The following is a 23,997-nucleotide window of genomic DNA, read 5'->3' as shown; positions in this document are numbered from 1 at the left end:
ATAACAACAGCTTGTGTCCCAGACTCTCTGTCCAAGCCAGCTGGGCTGTGATTGGCCATTAATTAGAAACAACCACATGAGACCAATCCCAGATCACCTGTTGCATTCCACAGCAGCAGATAACCATTGTTTACATTTTGTTCCTGAGGCCTCTCAGCTTCTCAGGAGAAAAAATCCTAAGGAAAGGCTTTTTCAGAAAATATCATGGCTACAGAGGTGGCTCTGGGTGACAACACCACAAGCTGCAAAGCTCTGGAGGCAGACAAGTCACTGTGGGATGCTCGCTGGTACCTGGCCAGGATCCCTGAGGGAACACACAGGAATGAAGGGCAGTGTCCAGCAAAACCAGAGGCAAATCTGCCAGGCAGCCTGGCCAAATCCTGACCACTCCAACCTGGCCTCCTCATCCACACTCCCAGCTACCAGCAGTAACCACCGATGTTTCTCTAGGACCATATTTAGGACACCCATCTCCAAGAAGCCGGACAAGAGCATGGGACCAAGCTCCTGACAAACAGAAGAGGTTTTCTGAGGCTATTAAATTCACCCTATTTCAAAACTGTTATTTTAATGTGGTTTCCTTGTTTTGGTTTTGGTTTTGTTTGTTTGTTTGTCCCCCCTGACCCATTGATTCTTCTAATTTGTTGTGTTTCCAACACTGAAGGATTCTGTGCTTGCCATGTGAGTCAGGGCATTAGGAATGTTGTTTATAAGGTTATTGGCAAATAGCTGCCAGAGTTTCTTGAGTGTTTGATTTGCTTGGGGGCTTCAAAAACTGGATTATTGAACACCTGCCTGATCCCATCTTCAGGTAGACCTCTACAGCCCCTACAGAATACACACAGGAGGCCAAGCTCAGGCTGCAATAACTAAGAAATCATGAATGTTTAAAATCTCCCTCAATCATGCAAATGCATTTGTTGGAAAAAGCCCCAATCAACCAACTAACAAAACAGACACACACAAGTATGAGATGTCAGCTGAGACATACAGGTGGATTCTTACAAATAAGAGAAGAATTCAGCTATTTGAAAATAGTCAGAGTGTCTCCTCCAGGCCACCTTCACACTGTGACGCACTGAGTGCACCCAGTGTGCACCCAGCTCTGCAAATCCCCCTTGAGGGGCAAAAAGCCGTGGAGAGGAGCTGTCCTCCAGGTTTCACATGGATCCTGGGTGCCCAGCAGGATCAATGAGCAACTCCTCAGGAGGTTTGGCACCTCTCCAGAGCATCACAGCAGGCAGGTAGGGTTACCAGGTGTCATACACAGAGCCATACTATCCTATTGGCACATCAGTATTTTGGGGCCTGATTTTTAGTAAAAGCTGTCCTCTTTCAAATAAACACACCAGAAAAATGTTGAGTTGCCTCCACATCCTCCCTCTCCTCTTTCTAGAAGTTTCTTTCTCTGTGTTTCTGGGTTTTTGTCACCTGTACCCCATCTTCAGGAATCCTTAATTTTCAAAAGCATTGATGATTAATGCTCACAACTGCTCCTAACAATTAGTAAGTGTCCTTTGGTTGTGTGAGTCATTCTCAGTGTCAATGACAACCTTTGGACCATGGTGACAAGACTGACGTGCAGATTCCAGCAGGGCTGTGATCTGTCAGGATGTTCAGATGTAATAATGAAAATGGGGTTTGAATTATGAAATGAGAAATATTAGCCATCCTACCCTCAGCTATTCCTGTTTCCTGCACTCACTCCAAAGAGCAAATGCATCTAGGAAGCCCATCTGCAGTGGGAAACTGCTATCTGCCACTAATGTACAATAAGAATGTGTTTTTCCATCACCTGGCACAAAGCTTAAACCCACAGCCTGTTGTCAGCTCCTCATGAAAGCCTGTTAGTAAAGGCACTAAATCTGCAGAAACATTTCCTGGCAGAAGTCTTCTGAGCAATTTGCAATGCAGGTCACTGATGTGAGAGTGAGCGCTCACTGCACGGTCCTGTTGTACCTTCTCAGTTGCTAAAGACCCAGAGCAGAGAGAATTCACATGGCCCAAATGAAGCAGGGTTCCTCACAGACAAATCCTTTTCTTCTTTACCCCTCTGGTGCCACTGAACAGGTTGCTGTGGCTGGAAATACAATTTGCTTATCTGTGCAATGCAGTGAGACAAATCAGGCCTTTCATTATATGCTGAATATTTCTCTATTCAGACATGCTCAAGCAGCTTCAACTTCACCTTTCCTTTAAATTAAAAGTTACAGGTTCTGTCTAACGAATCTGTGGGGTTTATGATAGGAGGAAGATGGACAGCCAGCCTTGGCACAGGGGATCCATTTCAATAGCTGCACATGTATCAAGAAAGTTCGTAATCACAAAACCCTCGGAATCAAAAATTCATTAGACGATTGCAATAGTTCAAGAACACAAGTGCCCAAAAGCAATCTCTTTTAATGTTTCATAAAGAAATATGAGAGATAAGAAGACTGAACAGCCTGACATTGCTGTTGAAGAACTTGATTCATCAACCCCATGGATTTTTATCAGCACTTGCACAAGCTGTCTTTCATGTGAATTGCTTGCATGATTTATTCACCCTGAGCAGCACCTGCTAGTCACCTAGTCTGAGTGCTAATAAATGTCAGTTAATATTGCAAAATACAGCCCTGCTTTATGAAATGGGAACCAGAGCACACTGACTGAATTTAGTCTAGCTCCTAATTCCTTACCCAGTTTAAACAGCTGAACTCATTGAACAGCCATTAAAACCACTCAGGGTATATATTGCCCTGTTATGGCAATATTCCCAGAGGTTTCAACTTGAACAGTGACTCAGGACCTGGCTAACTGAGAGATTTAGCTCAATAATGACTCAGAGGGTGAATCTGATTTTACAGGACTGAATAATCAGAGGAACTACTGAGATCAATAGAATCACCAAGGAATAATAAAAAAAAGAGAGCTGGATAAAACCAGAATTCAAATTAGCTTACAGCAATATTTCAGAAAAAAAATGTTCTTATCAAATAAGAGGAACATTTATTATTGATGAAGGTAATGGTATGTAATCAGGTTATGCCACTGATGGATCAGTGGGGTTTGATGACTATGTTTATCAGAGTTGTTGCATTTGCATGTTGAGCACAATTCTGCTCTTTCCTAGGTGTGTGTTTTGAAGGTCATCCACTCTGGACCCAAGTAAAAATAAAGAAAAGACAAACATCCCTGCAGGATAATGTCCATGCATGAAAATCTCTTTTATCCCTGCTACCAGGAAATGCTTTCTTTTATCAATATTTTTGATCTGTAGATTCCAGTGCAGTAATCCTAAATCTCCTGATTAAATAAGAGGAAAGCTGTGTCCCTGGGGCAGGGGCACCAACCAGGTCTGTGCAGCTCTGCTTGTCAGTGACAGCCTAGAAAATACCATGAGTGAGGCAGGAAATAAATCCCAGTGGGGTTGGTGTGCAGAATGCCCAGTGGGGAATTTCCAGGGGGTCCAGAGGAGTCCAGGAAGAGGATCAGAGGGCTGGAGCACCTCTGCTATGGAGGCTGAGAGCTGGGGTTGTTCAGCCTCAAGAAAAAAGGCTCCAGGCAGAATTTATTGCAGCCTTTCAGTACTTGTTTAGATTACCTGTTGTGACAGGAAAAGGGGTGATGATTTTAAATCGAAGAAGGGTAGATTAGACATATGAAAGAAGATTTTACAATGAGTGTGGTGAAGCTCTGGCACAGGTTGTTGCCCAGAGAGGTGGTGGAATCACTCTGGTCATTCAAGGTCAGGCTGGACAGGGCTGGGCTTGGTCAGCCATGGGGTGCTCATGGCATATCTCCCATCACAGGCACCACCCCCATGTACATCTATATTCACTAATATTATTATTTTTGAATTTATGACCATCTGAGTTTCCTCAGAGAGCCCAAAGTTTGTACCTCTAATGATGGCTGGTTTTACTTTAAAGCTAAAACAATTAGAGTCCCCTACAAAGAGTTTTAATTGGATAGTGAATTGAATGCCAAATGAGTTTGACATGGAATTCTAGGTATTTAAATGTGGCAGTGGAATTACAGGTATTTAAAATTGTTTAAAATTTTCATTTTATTGGTTTGAGTTTTCTATTCCCTGTTTTACCTAGATTTTCTTGGCTGTACATTGATTCCATTATTTTCAACTTTTTAATTTCAGCCAACAAAAATTCTATCCATAAGCCAGCATAAAAAAATCCTGAAAAAATATCCCAAAATATACGGAAACGTACATATAAACACACACAGGGCCATGCAGAAACAGTGACAAGAAATTGCCTGTATAATTGGAACTAAAACTGGTAGGAGTAAAACTTATTAAAAATCAATATCATAGAAAGGCAATTAAGAATTTTAAGGAAAAAAAATAAAGCCCTGATTAATTAACTGCAAATTATAAGTATTACTTTGAATTGCATTGTACAGAACAGGCTCAAATTACCAATTATCCCTGCCCGCTTTGTTCAAAGATCATGAATGTGCATTTTAATTTGCACTGGAGAAAGCTAAATATGCTGAGAACCAGCATGCAGAATTTTGCAGAAATCACTGGGGATGAGGGTGAACTCCTCCATTACCATATAAATGACATGCACAGGCTTATAAATGCCATGCAGTGGATCCAGCTTGTATTGTTCCTTCAGATGTAGCAGGAAAATACCGGAAATTAAAATACAGCTTATAACCTGCCAGATAATAAATGTAACCCACACTGCACAAATCCCCATCTACCAAAGATAATTTTGTCTGCTGTTTTTTGCTGATTAAGGGTAGCTTTGGAAAGAAATACCCTCCTTTCCCCTCTTTATCTGTTGCACTTATTGGCAGGATGGAGATGGCTCCATTTTTATCTACCCAACAGATCACAATACCTAACATAGCATAATCTTAATTTCCAAGGTCACTGTATCCTGCTCTACCCTTAAAAAACTTCCTATTTAGTATTGAGGACAATTCCCACATAAAAAACAAAAACAAGCAAAACAAAAAAACCCAAACCATTTAAGAAAGACTGATTATAGCAGCTCCTTTTCCACCAGTATATTTTTACCTCAACATCCATGACATTAGCAGGACTGCTGTGTTGAGGCCATGGCTGAGCAATATTTCACTATTCCCTGCAGTGGTCTGGGGACCAGCTCTGGTTTTGTGGGGTGTTTGTTGAGCACTGGGCACAGTCAGGGCACAGGACAAGCTGGTGAGAACTTTCCCACTGCCAGACTATGAAATGTAGGTTTTGAAATGCCTTAAGATGTTCTCATGGCAAACATAATGAAATTGCAAAAAAAAAAATGCTGTTGTCCTTGCTGAGCAGACCAGAAATGGTGATTTGTACTCTTTGCCATTTATTACTTATCACTAAAACCCAGTTTTCAAAGTCAGGTTATTCCTGGAACATTTGGATGTGGGTTACACTCAGAGGTGCCAATTTTAATACATATATTTTCCTTTCTTTCTAAGACTTCCTTGGCTGTCTTTCATCTTTTCTTGGTAACTTTCCTCCTGGAGAGCCCAGCGGCTCTGGGCTGGCCGAACGCCCTCCTGCTGATGCCACGGGCAGTGCCTGAGGTGGGTGCTCAGCCCTGCTCCTGTGTGGGGGTGTTTGCCAGGGAGGGAGGCTGGGACTTGCTCCTCAGGCTGTTTCCAAGTGATATTTCTCTGTCGTGCCCTCCAGTCCCTAAAGACTGTGTGCTCCAGCCTGCAGCTATAAATCCCAATTATGTTGTTGGCATGTTGGGTGGAAGGTTTCATCTTCATCAGGCTTAGCAGGATTCCACCAGGTTATAAAAATACTCAAAGCATGGTTACACCAGGATTATACAGATTTTTATCATTATCATTTTTTTTTTTTAGTGTGAAGAACTTAAAGGGATGCTAACAGGATATCTGGTTTCTCTTTTGCTGATTTATGTTTCCAGACTGAAAATGTGACCATGATACACTGCTACAAACACAAGCACCTGGCTGACTAATTGCCTGTAAATTACCTTTCTGTGCCTCTTGTACTCTGACAGATGGTTTAATGTGGTTTTAAGTCCAAATTCATAACTGATATAAATAGTAATACATATTTACTAAGGATCCAGTTCTTATTTTGTAATTTATTTATCAAAAGTATAAAGGAATGTAACTGTCAGGTTTGTCCATTCATGTGTTCGAAGAAGCCAAGTCCACTCCTTTAATTTCTGTGAATACACTCATGGTTTATTGGTTTTTTTCTTGAAATTAAAAATAAACTTAGGAAAACTGTGCAGCAAGCAAAGATTTTATCCTTTTTCAACTGGTCAGCAAAGCACACAGTCTTTCCAGTAAGTTAAACTAAAATTTTGGAAAGAAGTTAAGTCATACTGGAGAAGTCACTCCACCTCTAGGCACAATTTAGCTGTAGAAGGCAAAGAGCTGTTTCCCCTCTAAACCCTCTCTCAGCTGTGCTGTCAAATGTGTGTTTTCTCCTACAGGAAAGACCAGGTCAGGAACCATCTCTGGATGTCCTAGGAAACTTATTTTGCTGGAACCAAAGCCAAATTGTTTGTGATCTGGTGTTTACTGTACTCAGTGGACTTGCATTTGCAATTTCTATGAAGTCCAAGCAAGTAATTCATGCAGGTCAACATCAGTTCTGGGAGGGAACAGAAGGTTCTGGTTCTGGAAGGTTCTGGAAGTTGTTTTAAACCTAATTTGCTCAGTCAGGGACAAGCCTGGGCTCCAAGCAACGTGGCTAGATCCATCATGTTGCTGCCTTTTTCCTCTTCCAGGGGAAGAAGCTCAGCCAGGGCTGGACTCTGAAGTTTCAGTGGGATGAAGGAAAGCACACCTCTTGGCTTCTCCACTCTTCCTGCAACTCCCTTCAGCTGCAGAGCCATTCTGCAGGGCTGTGCTGTGAGATCTCCTCATCAAGGATAAACTTTGACCTCAGTAACTGGGAGATGCTGCACTACAACCCTTCCAAATGGCAGCTCAGTTGTTCTGAGGACTGCACTTCTCTCCTGCTACTCCCACCTCTCACCTGGAGCTGCAGGCTCTCTGCTAACACAGCCAGAAAAACTGCACCAAAAGTTACTATTTCTAAAGCTACCAATTCTCCTTTTGGGGTTTATTATTCTGTCTTGAGTAATTTTAAATCTCACAAAAGCACTGAAATATTCCTGATGCATGCCCAGCTTTCCTGGCTACTACCTGCCAGCTCAGCCTCCAGTTCAAATTACTCTGTCGCAAGGTCAACATCAGATGCCCAAAATCCCAGGCAAGCTCTTAAAGAAGGTGTCCCATGAGCAGCCTTGTGTTGCTGTTTCTCAAAGACCATAATATTTTAGCTGGGACATTCCCCAGAGAGTTTTTAAAAGGATCCTGAGTGGGCAGAAGGGAGCTGCTCCTTTGTCTCAGTGTGTTGGCACTGGGGCCATACAAGCAGGGTGACAATTTCTCCCACCATGGCTCAGGGTCTGGTTTTATCAGCAGTGCTCACAAGCCAGATCCACAGCTCCACTGGCTCTGCTGAAATGGGGAAATTCACGGGGAAGGAAATGCCCAAATCCTCTCCCTGCTCCACAGAGCCAGACAATAATCACATTCCTACCCCTCCTGACCCTCCCTTCCCACCACTGCTCCCCCTCTGTAATTGCTGAGATAGCCACAGCTGTAGCAGACATGGGAAAAGTAAAATGAGGAGCACAAAAGGAATCTAAAAGACCAACATTTAGCTGGAAAATGATTTATCCAGTGTTTCATCACACACAATACAGTGTGGGCAAGGAGTGCCTTCAGACATGCAGCCCTTTGGGCGTGGGGGGGAGAAGGTAGAGAGGAGGCAGAGTTAAAAAACAAGATCATACCAAAGCACCATAATTAATCCTTTCCCTCCTCATGGATTTATGCAACTTTGTGCTGTGCCTCCAAGGGGCAGCACAGCCTCAGCTATTGCATCTCAAATCCATCAGCTGCTGGGGACACAATTCTTGCCTCCTGTCCTATCCTCACCATTTCCAGCCTGCTGGTGATACTCCAAACTGCATGACAATTTAAGGATGGGTCAGTTCAATAACCAAGTGAAGCTTAATTTTTTTAATGAGGTATTGAATCTTTTAAGTCATGTCCATGACTACAGTCTGGGGCAAAGGCTGGAAAATCAAAACAAATGCAATAAATACAATGATCTCCAGATAATTCCCTTCAAGTAAGATTTATTTTGATGCCTGTTTTCAGACTGTTGCCTTCAATTTTAAAAGCACAATAGCATGAAAACATAATGCTTTGGTTTTTGGAGCTGTTTTTCTTCAGCTCTGTTTCTTACCAGTTTCTCAAATGTTTAATCAAGCAATCATGAAAGCCTCCTTTAAGGAATTGCTTTTGATCTACTCTTATGCAATAGCTACTGATGGCCATTTTTTTTCTCCTGCTATTGTTGTTAAATCAAATACAAGACAATGACTCAACTTTGAGCAAAAGCAAAACTAATGTAGGAGGCAAATTCTTGTGAGTCATTTGTGTAAAAAGGGAAGTGATTTGCTCCTTTTTTCTGGGATTTGAAAGGCAGGTAAGAGTCCATTAGGATAAGAGTCCATAAGGATGCAGAACAGTCTGACAGAGCTGGGGCAGCTTTAAAAACAGGCATTTGCCTTCTGCTCACAGGGTGCCCTGTGGGTTGGAAAGGTTCTTATTCTTGTGGAAATCAATAGGAACTAGCCCAACCTTCCTGCAGAGTGACTGGCACAGACACATCTCTCCAGCTGTGCATCCCTCCTGTCCTGTGACCACAGCTGAGGGGGGTCTGTGCTGCAGGTGGGCCCAGGGATGTGCTGAAAACAGCCACAAAACCTGGGTTTTCACACAACACTCTGCACTTCACTTGGCTTCTAGGGACTAAGGTGAAACTCTGACTTCAGTTTTGTGTCCTAATTTCTCTCATCTCATCTAAAACCAGGTCAATAATTGTGCCTCAGTTTGCCTGTTTCTAAAAAGATGGTAATAACTCCTGTTCTACCAGGACATTATGTGAAGTTTTATTAATTGATGTAAAAGGCATTAAGATCAAGACAGAATAATTGCCTCAGTGGAGGTCATAATTAGACTTGTACCAAGAGCTACATCTGAGCATCAGCTGTGATGGTCATTTCATCTTTTTCTTGCACTTTAGCCACAAGGGTGGGGGTGCTGGGGTGGGGTGGGGGGCTGCTCTTAAACACAGAAGCAGCCACTGTATTTAGCATCAATTCAAGCCCTTTATGAACCCAAGGGATGTTGTGCACAGGCCAGGGAAAGGCTCAGGCTGCAGGGAAGACAAGAAGCAGGGCCAGCAGCAGGACAGAGCTGTCTGGAGGGAGCAGCAGCAATCCCTGCCCTGGCAGGAGCCAGCTCCCCTTGGCTGAGGGTCAGCTCAGGGGTCAGCACTAATCTGATCAAAAAGGGGATTGTGAAAAGCTCATCCGACTCAGGCTGTGAAATCATGCTCTTGAATCCTAATAATTTCTGCAGCAACCAGTTGTCATGCCATGAGGAATTAGGAGCTGGAGTTGAGGGGTGGGGGTAGAGCAAGGTGACGCATTTTTGTGAATCCCAAATCCTGCTGTAGGCAGAACTTCCATAAAAAATTATAATTTCATATAGTCTGCTTTAAAAAGTACTTTGTGAAACACAAAGGCTCATGTTTCTAAATATTATAGAACTGGGAAATATCCCAGAGTTATCAGAAGAATCTGAAAAAATAAAAATTCATGCAGAAACGTTGGGGATGATTTCAAGAAGACATGCAACAGAATGATGGATTTTTGTACTCAAAAAAGCTTATAAATGACATCATTTTAAAAAGAGAACTTTCTTTTTCTATCCTTTTCTGCACTCTGCTCACTTTTCCACTGAATATTTTATGTAACAGCATTTTGTATTAAAATTCAAGTCAAAACCCCCACAAACACACCACCAAAAACCCAACTGCACAGGCTAATCAAAAGCAAAAGAGGATTTAATCTCACATTGCTTCTTTCCAATCAGGATGCCATTTGCATACTATATTTTTTTTCCAGCAAATCATGCAGATTTCTGGCTGTTTGCAGCTCTCCTCTCGAATCCTGATGGAGAGAGGAGCTGCTCCAGCTCTCCACAGTTTTACCACATGGTGGCAATGTAACCTCCACCTTCCTGCTCAGGAGGAGAGTTGTCTCTGATTTCCTCCTTCATTACTTCTTATTCACTCTAATTATCATATTTGTAGGTGGCAATTACAGACTTCTGAGTTTCTGCTTTCCATTTCCTCAATAAATTTAATAGAGGCTTGTTGGGTTTATTTTTCAAATAAACTCTGCAACATTTCTAAGGACATTAACCCTGTAGTAGAAGAGTTTTTCTTCCAGTTAATGCAATTTGCATGTTTTTCTGATCTCTAATGAAGTTTTGAGGACCACTCTGGAACTGTTCCCTTCTGCCAACAGGCATTCATGTGCCCTTCACTATTAACCCTTTTCTTTCAAGATAATAGTTCTCTTTAGACTGTGTTGCTTTTGTTGCCTCATTGGAATTGAGAACAGTCTCAAATTATTTAAAAAGAGCTTAAAAAGAATGCATGAAACACAAAAAAGAAAAATGAGGAATATGTACAAAATAATAACAGCAACAAAAAACCAGTAAAATATTCAGCCTGGAAAGGAATTACAGGTGCAGAAGAAAGGGTGATCCATGAGAAAACATGCTTTTAAAATCACATGAAGGAGTGAACTTGTAGTCTTCATTTTAAATGACTGGGATACTGAGAAAATGAAAAAACAAGATCTATTTGTTACTAATTTTAAAATCAGTATGCATCAGAAGTCTACATCTAAACTGCAATGTAAACATTTCTGTCTGCACTTTTGAAAAGTGTGGATACTTTTCATATATAAATATAATATATGACTATACCAGGTCTCAGAATAAAGGTTTTATTGTCTGGTTCACAGGCCAGGCAACACAGATTTATGGTTTAATCAATGATAGTCAAGAGCACAACATTATATAAGTCAGTGAAAACACTCAAAAAAATCTTGAAGCAAAACTCAGAGAACTTAAGGGAATATATACATTTGTTAGAGGTATCAGCTCCTGCTTAACTGTACAATTCTGGTCTGGATCTAGTAAATGAATCAGGGCATTATGCATACTGAATGAGATTGTAATTGGGAATTTTACATCTAAATTTCTGGCAAATTTGTCTGAACGATGGGAAATATTTCTCAGCTAAGAGTTTGAAATTGGAATAATGTGCCCAACAGAGTATTTGCAGTGGTCATCCTCTGCTGTATAATCAGCTCCAGGTGAGATGGAGAGTAAATGACTTCTTGCTGTAGCTTATATCCATATGGCCAGTACAGCTGCAAAACCACCTAGGACACCTCACTACATCACAGGAAATTTAATGAATAAAACCACAGAGCACTTAATAGTTTGCTTTGGTACTATATGATACTTCCACTCTCATTAAAATCTGAAAAAAAACTTTAAAAGTGAAAAGACATCTCTTCAAAATCCACACTTAAGGAACTTGTTAAGAAGAAGTTTTTTAAATAACTATAAATAAAACACAGTATTTAGCTCTTAGCAGCATTTTGTGTTCCTGTGCTGTTTGATGTGACTCAAAGCAATAGAATAAATTCTTCCAGTGCAGAGTGACATGCAAAGACTTTCATGGTCTTAAAACTTCATACAGCATAGCAGTTTTTTAGTCATTAAAAATAAAATAAAACAAAAAAATAAAATAAACAAGGTATTCTAATAATGATTTTCTGGTATGCAAACTGGCTGAGAAAGAGTTCATTCAGCACCAGAATGACACAGCCAAACACAGGAATGACCACAATCCCTTTAGAAGAAAAGAACTGGGAAGAATGGCAGCAAATGCAGCTCTACAAGGCTCATCTGTGCTGTGGAGATGTCTCTGAAAGTAAGAAACTCTGTTTTCAGTGGAGAGAGAGGAAAGCAGGCACAGAGGCTGGGCAACACAGGATTGGTTGGGGCTGCTCTTGCTGGAGGCTGCAGAGCTGAGCAGACATCTCAAAAAATGAAATGGGTTTCATTTGGTCTTTCCCCCCCTGCAGGGTCTGATTCTGCCTTGGTGGCCATGAAACCTGGCTCAACATGTATCCCCCATCTCCAGCCTCTGAGAAATCCTGGGGGATGTGGGCAAGGGCTGCAGGGAGCCAGAGCAGGTCTGAGCAGGGCCTGCTGCTGTTTGCCATGGATTTGAAGGAAAACATCTCCTGCATGTCACTGCTTTGCTTGGTCTCTGCAGTCCTCGTCCCAGGAGAGGACTGAAGGTTTCTGCCACCCCTCTGGAGTGTCCCTCCTGTCCCACACTGGCTGCTGTGCACCTGAGTGTGGTGTTTGCAGGCACCTGGAGTCCCCAGCCTGGCACACAGCAGCCAATGCATCCCTGCCCACTTATATTTTACTGCTTAACCCATCCAAAAGCTTTAGGATCACCTTTGAAACCTGCCATTTCCCCCTACTTTTATAATTGCTGTTAACTCTGTGGCACAGATTCCCCTTAGACCTGTACTTGAAGACTGGAAAGCAGCTGGTGCAGAAGCTGCACCATATGGTTGTTACTTATAGCAATGTAAACTAATTGAGTGTTGAGGGTGAAACAATCCCAGGATGTTTTATCTTTCAGGAACTGCTGGAGTGTCAATTGATAGCCTTAAAGATCTTCTGTAGCCCTTCAGCTTCCTGACACAGAGCAGAACCCAGCCAGAGTCAGCTCCATGTCCTGGCTGGTGCCAGCACTGCAGTCACCACTGGGCTTCTTTGGCACAATCTGAAGAATTCCCTGCACTGTATCACCCACATCCCTCTTGTCTTCAGGGGCTGAGGTCCTGTGGAGAGCTGGTATTGGGAACACTGCTGGAAAAACAGTCTTGTACTCCCAGCACCAGGATCTGAGCATATTTGTCATCATTGCCTCCCACAGGGCCAAGCACAGGCAGCACAGACTTATGGAGGGTGTTTTTCACATGCAAAGATTTGCCCTCTTGCTTATTTCACATACAAAGATTTAATCTCTGCTGGAGGAAACCATGGACCTGAGCTTGGTGGGGCCCTCCCAGGTGCCCAGCCAGCCCTTAGCAGTGATGCACCCCTTGCATCTCACATCATTACTCCTCTGCTCTTCCAGTCCCAGACCCACTCTGACCTCTGCTTCCAGAAGGCATTAGGGTTTGGAGTTGTGTATTTTAAACTGTATTTCAATTTGGTTCTTTGTCTTTTTTTTTTTCTTCAAATTAGGGAAGCTGATGTAAACAAATTATAATATGATTTGTGTCATAATTTTGGATGTTTAGATTTCCCTGCTATTATGCAACAACGGACAGGCCAGCTCTCTAGTGAGAATCACAAATGACAGCAGAATTTTCATCCTTTTCATTTGGCTTTCTCTCATCCTAATTTGGACAGAGTACATTCATTTTTGCTTTTTTTCTTAAGGCAGATACTCTTTGTTCAGGCTAGGGAGCAGTGAGACAAATAGGAAAGCTATTTAAACAGCCTGTAACTTTTGCACTGGCCCCTTAATTTCCACAAGCAAGCCTGTACCAAGAAAAAAACCTACAGGAAATTACTTTTTAACTCAAACTGATGGAATTACACACTAACATAAAATTTCTATGACTATCTTTCAATTTCTTTGTTCTTTCTGTAATAATTTCTTGATTGCAACACTTTAAAAACATTAAGATTTCTTTCTTTCTTTCTTTCTAACATGTTTTTCAAATAAAAGTTAATGGATACCCTCAGAAGAAGAAAATGACCAATTTTCCTCAGGGAGATAATGAGGCACATATAAATTTATCATGATAAAGAGCTCAATCCCCTACAACCATCATGTACAAGCAGTTTATGTGTATTTACACCGTTGTATATAAAAACAGGCATTATTTGTAATCCCAGAGCCAAAATGTCTAACTGCAAAGATATGAGAAAAAGAAATCAAAACTATACACAAGATCATAAAACTGTAGTTCCAGAAGAAGCTCAAAGAACTCTTAATCCCCTCCTTGCACTGAAATAGGATTGATGTTTATCTCAACAACCCATGACAAAAATCTGTTTAATTCACTCTTAAAAATCCCTCAGGAGAGACATCCCTGCAGTATCCCTAGGAAACATGCCCTAACAGCTGTATTTCCACCCTATAATACTGTACATCATTTTTGTTCAATTTAATTAAATTCTTTTAATCTCTTACAACATTCTACAGCCTGGAAGACTCCTACATGTGTCACAGCCCTCCAGCTCAATTCTACCAACATAGAAATGATGCATTTTTGTTTTACATGCAGTGAACCTGATCACCTAAACACATTTTTTATGTTTTATAATGTCAAACCACAGAAATTATTCTATGGAGGAAAATCTTGGCTTTTAAATTTGACTGTATTTGAATATGGTCTCTAACATGCCACTCTTTATTTTCTGGGAATAATAGTATTTTAAGATATTTCCTCTGAAACCCTGAAAGTGGACATAAAGCATGAATATTACAGCAAGACCCTCTCATTCAGCATCCTGGTGCAGATCCAGGGCATCACAATTATCTCCAGGGAGTTATTCCAAACTTCAACTTAGCGTGGCATAGGTCAAAATCTGTTCTGCAATATCCAAAGTGCTGGTCTACTAATTAGTTATTAAAAATACCAGCATAATCAGAAAATGAGGACACAGCTCTCCAACAGGCAATTTAACCCAAGGCCACTGTAATAAAATTGGTGCAGAGAAACAGAACTTGTGTGCAAGCAGAAAACCACAGTAGCTCTGTTATACAACTCACAATACACCTTTTTTTTTTGGAAATATTTGACTCCAGTGATACAACACCTATTTTGTAATACCTACCAGGGCTTCAGGGCAAACAAAAACAACTTCACTCACTGAACACCTTTAAAGCACTGGCAGCTGCTGGCTGTGCTGTGACATCAGGATGAACAGCTGGCTTCCTTCCACTGCCCCAAGGAGATCACTGACCACAGTAAATAATGTTCTCCTTTCCTTCCAAAAGCCATCCTGAAGCCTGAAGGATGCTGATCCAGAAATTAGAGGATGACAGGTGTTGGTTTTGGCTGGCATCCTCCTTCCAAACAACCTTCTGCAGAGAGGGAAGGTTAAGGACTGGGCTGGAGCTGGCAGGGTTTCTCACGGTGCGGTGCCGGAGTTTGAAGCCAGTCCAGGTAACAGCACATTTTAAAGCACATTTTAAAGTCCAGGTAACAGCACATTTTAAAGTTTTCAGGAGCTTGCTGGTTTCCAGGCAGGCATTCACAATGTGCACTGTAATTGGTTTGATTTTTCCCTGACCTTTGCCAGCTGAGAAGGGCCAGAAGGCTCCTCCTGGTGATGCAATCTGTAATGGGAGATTCCTTAGGACAGGGGAACCTCCACCAAAGCCAGGAGGTGATGGAACTTCTATAGAACCTTTCATGACATCATCTGGTGAAATTTAAGACTCTTTTCCTCTGCTTGAACATGCATAATGTTGCATCTAGTTCATTTTCCTTACAATGGAATTGTAGAAATATCCACTTCAAACAAATGGCTGAGGTCAAGAGCTGCTCTTCATCCTTTGAATGCAACTAAACTGGGCAGGTTTTCTGCACATTTGGTATAAATCAGTGTGCACATAACACTTCACAGAAATCTGGTCATCTTCAATGAGCTAAATAATGGCTAACTGAGACTTGGATGGCTCCAAGTGCTGCACAACAGCTGCATGAACTCAATGGGCAGCACTCAATGATGTCCAAATGCAAAACAGAGGAAAACTTCCTATTTTACTATGGGGACAATGCCACCAAAGCACCACTCTGCTTCTGCTACCTCGCCTGAGCAAGCACACAAATGAGGGAATGAATTCCATGCAGCTTCCCCCAAAACCCCTCAAAAAGACCAGAATGTACTTGATAGCAAACGAATGGATTTTTGATTTGCATTTCTGGCACTATCTGGTGTCATTTCCCAGCTCCATATATTTTCCAAATTCCCTTTACCCCACAGCAGCTGTGGAGAACTGCAAATTTACCCATGTCCATGGAATATTTTCTTTGTGGCTGAAAAGAGGAAAGTTCCTAAAGTATAATTTAGATTCTCTGTCCCAATGATTCTTCACATATCTTGTCAAAATAGAATAATTTGTAGTCCCATTAAGGCTGGTTTCTTTCACTGTCTGCAGAAATTACTTTAGTATGGCAGGAGATTTATTTATCCAGACTATCTTAAAAAATGCAGTGATGAGTCAGTCTAATTCTTCATCTCATTCTCCCCAACCAGGTTTTGGAGCTTCTAATTACTGGGAAAGGTTAGCCCTGCCTGTGAAATATGAGGATATGTCATCTCCTTCTCTGGTGGCACTAAACAGGAACTTTAGGACATACTTGCTTTCAGGCTAATTATGAATGTTCCTTTTCACATTCAGGCATAATTTGATCATCAAAGTTCCTTGCTAGCAGAAGTTCAGCATTCTCATGTTTTACAATGAAAAATTGAGCACACAGACGAATTAGGTAAGGCACTGCTTCAGAAGACTTGCTGACTGCTTTCCCAGGACTGAGACCACTTCCAGAGTCTCAGAATTAATATTTCTAAATGTAAGAAATATGTCTACTTCACTTGCTAGAAATGCTATAGGCATAAAAGATACTGCTCAAAATAACTGATATTTGATTTGGCAGCTCCTGCCAGGTGCTGCACTTCCGAGACCAGTCATACATGTTCTAAATTTACCCTCTGATATTTTTTGTGAGCTGCTGATTAAATTATGGAAAAGATTTTTCTTTATTACTGTGTTCTCTTTCCTCTCTTTATAAAGTGTACAAAAGAACAGAAGCACTATTAGCATGAATCAGCCAGCGGCTTTGGATGTGTAGTTCCCATAAGCTGAGAGAGAGTTTCAGGGAAATGTATGTGAGTGGAAATTGGGAGCCTTTCCTAGATCTTGCAGCAAAAAAATCTGCAGTTTCATTGCCTTAATGACGATGACATCCTGGCCTCTCCCACCAGGTGTCACTGCGAAGTCACACAAGAGGATCTGCTGGTGATCACGCAGACAAAATGAAGATTAATAAGGCAGAGGAGTCATCCCTGAAAAAGAGGCTTTTTCCCCCTCCTCCTCCTGGTTCCTAGCCAAAAAAGGAAACACAGCAACACCACTGTGTGGTAAGCTCAACAAAGCAGAGTATCAGCTTTAAAGGATGACTGTGTAAAGCTCCTACTACTCAAGAGATTTAAATGTGTGTTGTGGGAGCTGGGGCTGGGGCTGGGGCTGGGCTGCCAGGAGTGGCTCCCTCTTGATATCTGAGGATGAGGAGATGTCCAGATGAGACGACCCAACCATGGTGTCAGGACAGTCTGGAATGGGGATTCTCAATTTGAGATGATCTTGAGATTTAGAGACTTCCAAATTTAGAGACTACCTCTGATCCTCTGACAGTGACACAAGATAAGGGAATAACTCACATGCAATTCTTACTTTTATAACTCACTTCTTACTTTTTAACTCACATGCTTTTCCTACCAAAGTCCCTAATAGCCACAGGTGTGTCCCACAGAACAAGCTGCAGAACTGTTCCTTTGTTTTCCCAGTTTCTACTCTAATATTTGAGGACACATGCAGCAAACTCTTCATGTCACACTTTATGCATGCCAGAGGACCCTCTCCAGGTGAAAATCCTTCCTTCCCCTCCCAGCAGTGACAGAAGCACACACCACTGTGTCACATCCTCGATTTCCAAGCATGCACTCAGAGCATAACACCAGAAGTTATCCAGCTTTATCTGTGACTTGCTCAAGGAGACCACACCAGGACTTTGTAGCTCTGCAGCCCAGAGGAGGTCCCTGTCCTGCTAAAGGGACCCTGATTAACCCTTCTGGGCTGCTCCTGGTCTAGCAGCAACATGCCAGTATGGAGGGAAGTTCTCCTGGCCCATTCCCCAGAATTCAGCATCACATAATCCCAAAATCAACACATTTCCAAACTGCAGCACAGGGACATCTCAGCCTTCTTTTGTCACTTAACAGAATCATGGAGGTGACCTCCATCAGAGTGCCCTGCTGCCACCCCTCCTCATAACAGCTCAACAGCCTTTCCAAGTGCTTGGTAGCAAATTAAGACACTTTAATTACACCATGACAGAATTAACTTCTCTGGAAGAGTGCTCTAAAAAAAGCATATAAATGAAATTAATTTTACCTGCAGTTCACTTTTTAAATGCATGTTATTTTTAAGATATTACTCCTTATATACAGAACATATAAATATTCTTATCTTATTGCTTTGGAAGTCTTTTTTGCTACACCAGCACTTGCTTTAAAATTATCTGTAAGACTTATCATTGCTAAAACATATTCTCAAACTAACAACGATCATACAGCAAACAGAAATAAAAACCACTCCTTGCTGCTGCTATGCATTTAAATGTGTAGCTGATTTCAGTGGCAGAACTTTAAACTCTGTTTTATAGGATATCACTCGATTTTAGTACAAGCATTTATCAGGCACAGCTCTGAAAATGTTAAGTCAGACTATGAAAACATTGTCAGTGCTTATTTTAGTAATAAACCCCATGCTTAATCTATGCTTTCATGTTACAGTAATCTATGTATCAATCTATAACCTCCCAGCTAAATGCACTAAGTAGATTAAGCTCTGATTGATTTGAAATGTTTTTCACTATATTATCAAAAGTCTACAGATCAGCATAAATACCTCGAAGAAATTTTTTCTCCTTTGGCAGATTTACAAAAGCAGAGCTTAACTTGAATTGCAATGAACTTCTGCATTTTTCCAGGGCAAAAAGCCTGTCAAATTTACTCTAGATCTGCTGTACTTGTGGACTCAGGAAAAACCTGTGATTAATAGTGCAGTGCATCTCTTCTGTCGTGACAAGAGCGATGACATTGTGAAGAAAAGTGTCCCCCCGGGTCTGCCATGCATGTGAAGTGCCAGGAGCCACCCCAAAGGGTGGCACTGCTGGGTTGCCATCTGCAGAGCTCGCGGTGCAAACAGCTCTCACAAAATGAGGGGGGGTTGCTGTCGGGGTGCTCTTGCTGCGTAGATAAAAGTTGTTAAAAGTCATTAAAAATCATCTTCCTCAAATAGAGAACACTGAGGTTTTTTTCCATGCTGCACTCAGGGAAAGTGAGAAGCCGGTTGTGAGCTGTCACAGAAACCCAGTGGGTGCTGCAAGGAGGCTCTGCTGTCGCTGCCAGGGGTCACAGAACTTCAGTAACAAAAAGAGCATGGAAGGGAAGAGGAGTGTGCTGAACTCTCCGTGATCCTGATTCTCACAGCTCCTCTGCAGCATGCCTGCTGGGGCTGGCTGCACAGATGGAGGGAGGGCTCTGCATATGCTCAGCACTCATCCTGGTAGCTCGCTGAGATGGCAGCAGTGCAAACAAACATGGGCCTGAGCATCCCACCCAGCTCGGCTGGGAGGTGGGGAAGGCAGGGCTATAAACCACAGCAGGAATGGGTGAAGAGCAAAAGTAGTCTTGAGGTGGCACAGCTCAGTCTTTGCCAAGTTTTCAAGCATTTCCAGTCAGGTAAGTCTGGATTTAAAATGCGGTCCAAGTTCCTTCCACTGAAGAGGTGGCATCCAAGAAAAGGAAAGGCTTTGGAAAAACAAAGGTGATGATGTGTTGGCAGAGGATCCAAGGTTAAAGCTCACTGGCAAGCACAACTGGATTCTCTTGGACCCCACTGGGGAGGTGTCTCTCATTTCTCAGTTGTCCTTATCCATTTATCCCCATGGAACATCCAGCTTCTTCTGGATCCTGCTCCATCCATCCATGCAGGTAGACAGCTGGTGTCTGAGCACTGCAGACCCAATGACACCACGAACCCACAGCTTGTTCAAGCACAAGTTCTCAGTCCTGACACCAGTCCCAGGTTTACCTCCATGAGGATTGCACAAGTGATGACAAGAGAAGGAGCTCAGCTCACACAGCTCAGCTCTGGATTTGATTTTGGATTCCCGTTAGCTGGGAACGTTTAATCGGGTTTTCCTGTGGGACCTTCTATATCTTGCTTGTGAAAAAAGAGAGTTATTTAGTTCAATATAAACTGTATTAGGACACAAAGTGACATTTCCAAGTCCTAATTGCTTTCAAACATAACCCCAGTGAACAACAGGTCCAATGGTGTTGGACCTGCCTTGTGTCTCACAGGTTACAGAACCTGGCTTGGCATAAGCAGACTGTACTCGATCACACATTCATTTCTTACCCGAGCACATTAACATAAAGTTAACAAGCAAATTCATTATAGAGGGCAAACCTGAAAGTCAATGTCAGCCAAGAAATTGCCTGAGCAATCCTGTAATTGAATAAAAATAGGTGTCAGCAAAACAAGTGTCATCCTGGGCTTGCTGATGTGCTCTGGGTTCATGGGCTTGACAAACTCCTCTCAGTGTGGTGCTGTGTGTGAGACTCTGCAAGGAGACCTGATGTACTAAGTGATGTTTATCAGACAAATATGGGTAGTAGGAGTAGGCACATTTGACCTCCAGTGTCAAATAGCCTGCCCACAACTTCACCAGCAAATTAATAAAGTGAAGGAAAATTAGCATTTTGTAACTTCTTGGCCACTTCACTGGTTACAAAGTGCTTTCACAGCACAAGGAGGACACTTGCAATTATGCTGTATTGCAGTAGAAACACATATTTAAATATAAAAAATAATAAAGACCTATCAGATTTTTCCACTGATGTATTTGATGAGTTTGTACACTGATTTATGGGATCAGCATCTCTAGGAGGGGCAAACAAAGTCGTTCATTTTAATTCCCTCATTTCTGAGTCACAGGGCCTTGGTTCTGGCTGTGATACAGACCAATTTAAGTAGTGATTCCTATTTTTTCACCAATTAACTGTTAATGGCATTTTGTAACCTATTCTGTTCCATTAAGCCTCAAGAGAACTGGGAGCAACCAACAGGACACAGTTCATAGCTGTATCTGGAATTTCTCTTTGTAGAAGTAAGAAAACCTTGAGACTGTGCTGGGACCTGTAGGAGAAAGTGTGACTTTAGAGGGAAGCTGTGCCACAGGAAAGAGACACTGCCAGGTCCAAAAACCAGGATCCCTGTGAGAAGGAGCTGCTGGCAGCAGCATTAGTCAGCAGCAGAGAGAGAGATGCATAATATGTACCTGTTATAATTATAGATACAGATATAGATACAGGTAGATAGATAGATATAGATATAGATACAGATATAGATATAGTTACATAGATATATAGATATATAGATATATATAGATATATAGATATATAGATACAGATATAGATATATAGAGATAAAAATATATAGATACAGATATATAGATACAGATATACATATAGATATACATATAGATATACATATAGATATACATATACATATATGTGTGTGTGTGTGTGTGTGTGTGTGTGTGTGTGTTTTAAATTTTTTATTCTGATATAATAATTTAAAAACCATGCCCTAAAGAACTGGGGATGGTGAGGATCCTCTCCCAAGCTAACGAGCAGCTGAGATCACTTTTCAAGCAGCTGCTAAGACACACACCAAAATGGCCATTTGCCAGCTGAAAGGATCAAAGACAACAGTGCTCCAGAGATGACCCTCCACCCTGTCAGGCCCATTTTCACAGGAAAGAAGCCAATTACTGGGGTCTGTTTTTAGAAATTTTTTTAGGTGGCAAGATGTGGGCAGCTTCTAAGGCCCACCTAGTTCTGTGGAAAACAGCTAATCAAGTAAAATTGTTTCCTCGCTTTCTCCTTTAAGATAAAACCCCTTTCCCTCCCCATTTCTGTCCTTTTCTGTGATTTGAAAACTGGCACGTCCATGAGTGATTGCAGGTGCCATTAAATAATGAAGCAGTTCTGTTCATTAAAGCCCAGTGATTTATTACCTTTGGACTAAGGGAAAGAAAACAGCCTGAAAACATAATTCTTACACCATTTCACATTATATCCACTCTAGCACAACAGGCAGCTCTTAGAATAGCAGGTTTTCAAGCTCTGTGGTCCACCAGTGCCCAGAAACGCAATGCTGGATGTCTGATTCCAGCAAGGTCTGTAATTTTGGAGTGTGACTTAAACTCATAACTAACTGCTGGCCTAAATGTTGTGTCCTACCTTCATAGAGCCAGTCGCTGAGCCCATTGAAAATAACACCTTCCTTTCCTGTGGAGACCACTCGGATGGCTTGTTTCCCCACATGGGCACAGTAATAGATGTTATTCTCAAAGATAAATATCTGATTTGAAGGAAAAAAAAAAAAGAAGAAAAAGAAAAAGAGAACAGCATTAAGCAGTGGCTCCAGCATAAAATGTTGCATTTTGCTTTTGCAATAATTGGCAGTATGAAATCACATATCACAGTTTTATGGCATCTTTTGTCCAAAAAAAGGATTTCCACAGCTTGCTTCCAATGCCATCAGCTAATAGAAAGATGCTAATTTACAACAAACTGAAACCTTGGTGCTTTGATATAAGCTTTATTTCTCTCACTCCTGTCTTCATTTCAGAAACTGAACAGTTCAGTTAGAGGGCATGAGATGAAGAGTTCCATTGCTTAGGTTTTGAGAGTTGTTAGAGCTATTGCTGTGAAATGCTCCTGTGAATCAGGCCTTTATTCATGTGTTTAAATGCTGATCAGGAAGTAAAGCTTTAGCCAGCCAATAATAAAAATATTGTTCCATGGCATCTGTCTTTGTCATGTGGTTCAATTGTTCTGTGTTCCTCTGTCACTGATAGCACAATTCCTGTTCCCTCATCCCAAAATGAAACACACCTTGGTCTAAGTAGAGTCACAGAATCACAGAATCACTTGGTTATAAAATACCCTTAAAGTCTTTAAGGTTCCTTCTAACCCAAACCATTCTCTGATTCTAAGATCACTGAGTCCAAGCATTAACCCAGCACTGCCAAGCCCATCACTAGAGCAAGTCCCCCAGTGCCACATCTACACATCTTTTAAACACCCCCAGAGATGGTGACTCCAGCACTGCCATGGGCAGCCTGTTCCCATGCTTGACAACCCTTTCTGTGAAGGAATTACTCTTGGAATCCAACCTAAACCTCCCTGGCACAGCTTGAGACCATTTCCTCTCTATCTTACCGTTTGCTCCTCGGGAAAAGAGACTGATCCCCCCTTGCTACACCCTCCTTTCATGTAATTATGGGGAGTGATGAGGTCCCCTGATGGCTCAGGTTTTGGCTTTTGTATTTTTACATTCTGTACTGCTTTAGCTTGTAGTTCTGATCGTCACATTAAGGAATGGTAAGCTCTCTTCACAGAGTAGGTAGACAAAACAATTCCTTCCCTAGCTGGGGACCAAAGACAAAAGATCCAAATTTCAGGCCCAAGAGCATAAACAATGGTGGAATGAAGAGAGAAAAACAAGAAGGATGGGATTTCATAAGCTAGAGCTGTAATTGGACAATTAACTCCAAGATGCAAATGGACCAGAACTTATAAAAGTGAGAGACCCCGTGACCGGCCATGCATTTTGTGACCATTTTTGTTCATCTTGGGTGCAGCCCTGGCTGGGCTCTTGTCCTGCCCAAGGTGGATCCATTGAGGCCTCCTAATAAATCCCTACTTTACTCTTTAACTCCATCTAGTCTCTATTCTAGGTCAGCCCTCACAAGGCATCACCCCCGCAAGCCTCTTTTTCTCCAGGCTAAGCAATCCCAGCTCCCTCAGCCACTCCTCATAAGTTTGGAGCTCCAGACCCTTCCCCAGCCCCATTTCCCTTGTCTGGACATGATCCAGCACCTCAAAGTCTTTCTTGTTGTGTGGGAACTGAGCACAGGGTTTGGGGTGCAGCCTCACCAGTGCCCAGGACAGGGGGACAATCAGTGCCCTGGTTCTGCTGGCTGCACCATTTCTGATACAGGCCAGGATGCCTTTGGCTTTCTTGGCCACCTGGGCACACCTGGCTCATGTTCAGCTGCTGTCAACCAGCACCCCCAGGTCCTTTCCCCAGGGCCACTTTGCATCCACTCTGTCCCTAGCCTGTAGCACTGCCTG

At 42.0% G+C, this 23,997-nt stretch overlaps 1 protein-coding gene across 4 annotated transcripts in view; it reads right to left on the bottom strand.

Moving 5' to 3' along the window:
* The window catches only part of DPP6 (dipeptidyl peptidase like 6), a 561,667-nt gene that overhangs the window by 62,797 nt on the left and 474,873 nt on the right, over positions 1 to 23,997 (bottom strand). For all 4 annotated transcript variants that reach the window (XM_066551025.1, XM_066551034.1, XM_066551004.1 and 1 more), the window contains exon 8: positions 22,099 to 22,219. In XM_066551025.1, the coding sequence (XP_066407122.1) occupies positions 22,099 to 22,219 (121 nt within the window). The remainder of the gene's footprint in view (positions 1 to 22,098; positions 22,220 to 23,997) is intronic.

Source organism: Molothrus aeneus, chromosome 1, assembly GCF_037042795.1.
Source record: "Molothrus aeneus isolate 106 chromosome 1, BPBGC_Maene_1.0, whole genome shotgun sequence".
NCBI lineage: Eukaryota > Metazoa > Chordata > Aves > Passeriformes > Icteridae > Molothrus > Molothrus aeneus.
Note: the sequence above shows the minus strand (reverse complement) of the source record. Positions and strands in the feature narration are given on the sequence as shown.